Consider the following 3,101-nt stretch of genomic DNA (forward strand, 5'->3'; position numbering starts at 1 on the left):
TTTTATTAATTACAAATGTAAATTTTCATTTGTATATTGAGAAATTTTTATTTTCATATATTATATACATACAGAAATCTAATTTATATAAATAAATTTATTAAAAATAGTATAATAATAATAATGTAAATTAATAATAATTAATTATTTAGAGATTTAAAATTGATTTAAAAATAAATCAATTTTGTTTACAGTAAAACTTTTTTATAAATAGAATAGAAAAGTAATTTTATTTGTAAATATAAACTAATCAAATTGTTTTAATAATTATTATTCGAATATGAAGGGAATACCTTTTTTCTGCTACTATTTTATTCATTCTTAATGCTTGGCAACCCAATTAATTTGCTAAATTCTGACAGATAAATTCAGTTAAAAGGCATTTGTAAACAATCGCGTTTATATTAGCTCTACAAATTTCGTCAAAATATGTTTTCATTAAGTTCTCAGTCAAAATTTTGGACATTTGCTAGTGAAGAACAATTACAAGAATTGCGCATAGAAAAGAATGCAAAATTCATAGAGACACATGGCGGAAATTTAAGCGTAAGTAATTTAAGAAATCATTTCAAATGTTAATGTTAATAGAAATTTTGCAGTTGAAAGAGCAGACTGGTTATTTCTTAAGTTCAGATGAGGAACATATATTCTTAAAACAATGGGAAATATATTTAAATGATTTCTGTCGCCGCTTTGACCCACCAATGCCAAAATGTGTGGTTGGCACTGCTTTTCATTACTTCAAACGATTCTACCTCTACAACAGTGTCATGGACTATCATCCAAAAGAAATATTGACCACATGTGTTTATTTAGCGTGTAAAGTTGAAGAGTTTAATGTATCGATTGGGCAGTTTGTAGGCAATCTGAAAGGAGATCGTAGTAAAGCTGTCAACATTATACTCTCAAACGAACTATTGCTTATGCAGAAACTTAACTACTACCTAACAATACATAATCCATTTAGGCCATTGGAAGGGTTCCTTATTGACATAAAAGTAAATGATTTTTACTTATTATTATTATTTTATAACTAATTTTATTATTGTGTTCTATAGTCACGTAGTGAAATGGCAAATCCAGAACGTTTGCGTCCACATATTGATGAATTTATTGATCAAACTTTTTTCACTGATGCTTGCCTGCTCTATTCACCATCTCAAATTGCTCTGGCTGCAATTTTGCATGCTGCAAGCAAGGAACAAGAAAACTTGGATAGTTATGTTACGGAAAATTTGTTTCTCTCTTCAAGGGATAAATTACCAATTATTATAGATTCTGTGCGAAGTGAGTTCATTTGTTTTTTGTTACTTATATATTTTATTTTTCGAGTTTAGTATATTGTACCTATTTTCATTTTTATGTTTTGAAGATTGTAAGGAAAGACTACTAAAAGTTCGCTTAGTTGGTAACAAATTAAAAATTTATTCATCTGATTTGGAATAGTACTCCAGTCTGCGGAAGAATAAAAGCTACAGCTACCTTTTATGAAGTAATTCGAGATTATTTCTTTTGTTTGTGACTTCTGTTGCCTGAATTTAACGAGTGCATTAATCTCTTGTTTCATTGTTGTTCTGTGTTTTGATCGTCATTAATATTCACCATACAGACATGACTTTCAAGTCTAAATGATCAGTAATGTTGTCCTGTGTCAATCTTAAATCTTTATCATAAAGTGACTTTTGCACTATCAGTCAAAGATTTCGAGCAAGTTTTGCGAGAATCGTTCTCCATAAAAATTTTTTTAAGCTAGAGTCTCCAAAACCGCAGTTGTTAGAACATTCTCTCTGTATGCTATTTAGCACTTGTTAATCACTTTCACAGGCTTAAAGTTACGCTAAATCTCTAAAGAATGGCAAATGTAATTCTCTCTTGCTAGAATTGCAGTGGTATTTACACCAACTCCTTGTCAATAAGTTTTCCTTTCTCATACTTCCCATTTAACTGCTAGCTATAAGATTTTAAATGACATATCGGAATACTGTATTAAATTAGCTGGGATTTTTTTCTATTTATTAAAAATGTATTCCATGTTTATAAATAAGCGAACTTATTTTAGTCCCCCCGTAATATATTGTTAATCTTGAACGCAAAAATATTTACAAGTCCGCTTTATTTACTTACTTAATTATGTTGATTTTAATATATAATCATTTACTATCTCTTATTATTATTATTATTTTTATTATTATTATTATTATTATTATTATTATTATTATTTATATTATTATTATTATTATTTATATTATTATTATTATTTATATTATTATTATTATTTATATTATTATTGTTATTTATATTATTATTATTATTTATATTATTATTATTATTCTGAAGTAATTCTTACTTATTGATTTACAATATAATTATCCTGAAGTTCAAATTATTTTTAAGTTATATAATTTATAAATTATATTATTCAATATTTATTTAATGTTTGTGAATTTATTTATTTCTTTAAGAAATTCGTTATTTGGTAAAAACCATTGTACAACCAAACAAGGATGCTGTTAAACATATCGAAAGGAAATTAGACGTATGCCGAAATCAGGATAATAATATTGATAGCGAAGCGTAAGTGGAAAATATTACACTTTTTATATAGAAATTTATTAACTTTGATTATATTTATTAGCTACAAAGAACGCATGCGAAGATTGTTTGCAGAAGATGATATGGATTTACCTATACACACTATCTACCATGTTGGTTTGGATTCTAGCGCTGAAATGTCTATGTTAAACACTAGTCAATAAGTTCTAATAAGTTATAATTTAACTATAGTTATAAAATACTTTGTACTATACATCAGTTGTTATTCACATGTTTTGTAAATAATATGAAATACAGAAGAAACTTAAATTTATCGTAAAATTTATTACAAAATTTTTCAAGATATATAATTAATAGATTTTTATTAAGGAATATGTATAAAAATTGTAATACAAAATAATCTTCTTACCTGGTTGTTGCATCAATACAATTTCTTCTCGTAAGAAGTGGTTGGTATTTTGTATTTAGAATCTGGTGGCTAAAAGAATTTTTGCATTGAGCTAAAAATGTGACCATAACATCCGATTATTGGGTTTAGCCGAATCCAT

The 3,101-nt window shown here is 26.3% G+C and overlaps 1 protein-coding gene across 1 annotated transcript; it reads left to right on the forward strand.

Moving 5' to 3' along the window:
- The first annotated feature begins 250 nt into the window (after nt 1-250).
- On the forward strand, nt 251-2,878 carry LOC119680613 (cyclin-H-like). The gene is made up of 5 exons (XM_038093527.1): nt 251-546; nt 600-998; nt 1,059-1,287; nt 2,463-2,574; nt 2,636-2,878. The coding sequence occupies exons 1-5, from the start codon at nt 430-432 to the stop codon at nt 2,754-2,756; spliced, it is 978 nt and encodes a 325-aa protein (XP_037949455.1). The 5' UTR covers nt 251-429; the 3' UTR covers nt 2,757-2,878.
- The last annotated feature ends 223 nt before the right edge of the window (nt 2,879-3,101 follow it).

The sequence above is a fragment of the Teleopsis dalmanni genome, chromosome 2, assembly GCF_002237135.1.
Source record: "Teleopsis dalmanni isolate 2A chromosome 2, ASM223713v2, whole genome shotgun sequence".
Lineage (NCBI taxonomy): Eukaryota > Metazoa > Arthropoda > Insecta > Diptera > Diopsidae > Teleopsis > Teleopsis dalmanni.

Coding starts and splice junctions, on each gene's coding strand:
- LOC119680613 (XM_038093527.1), top strand. CDS start 430: ATGTTTTCATTAAGTTCTCAGTCAAAATTTTGGACATTTGCTAGTGAA. Junction 1,288..2,462: donor TATTATAGATTCTGTGCGAA/GTGAGTTCATTT, acceptor TATTTCTTTAAG/AAATTCGTTATTTGGTAAAA. Junction 2,575..2,635: donor AATAATATTGATAGCGAAGC/GTAAGTGGAAAA, acceptor TATATTTATTAG/CTACAAAGAACGCATGCGAA.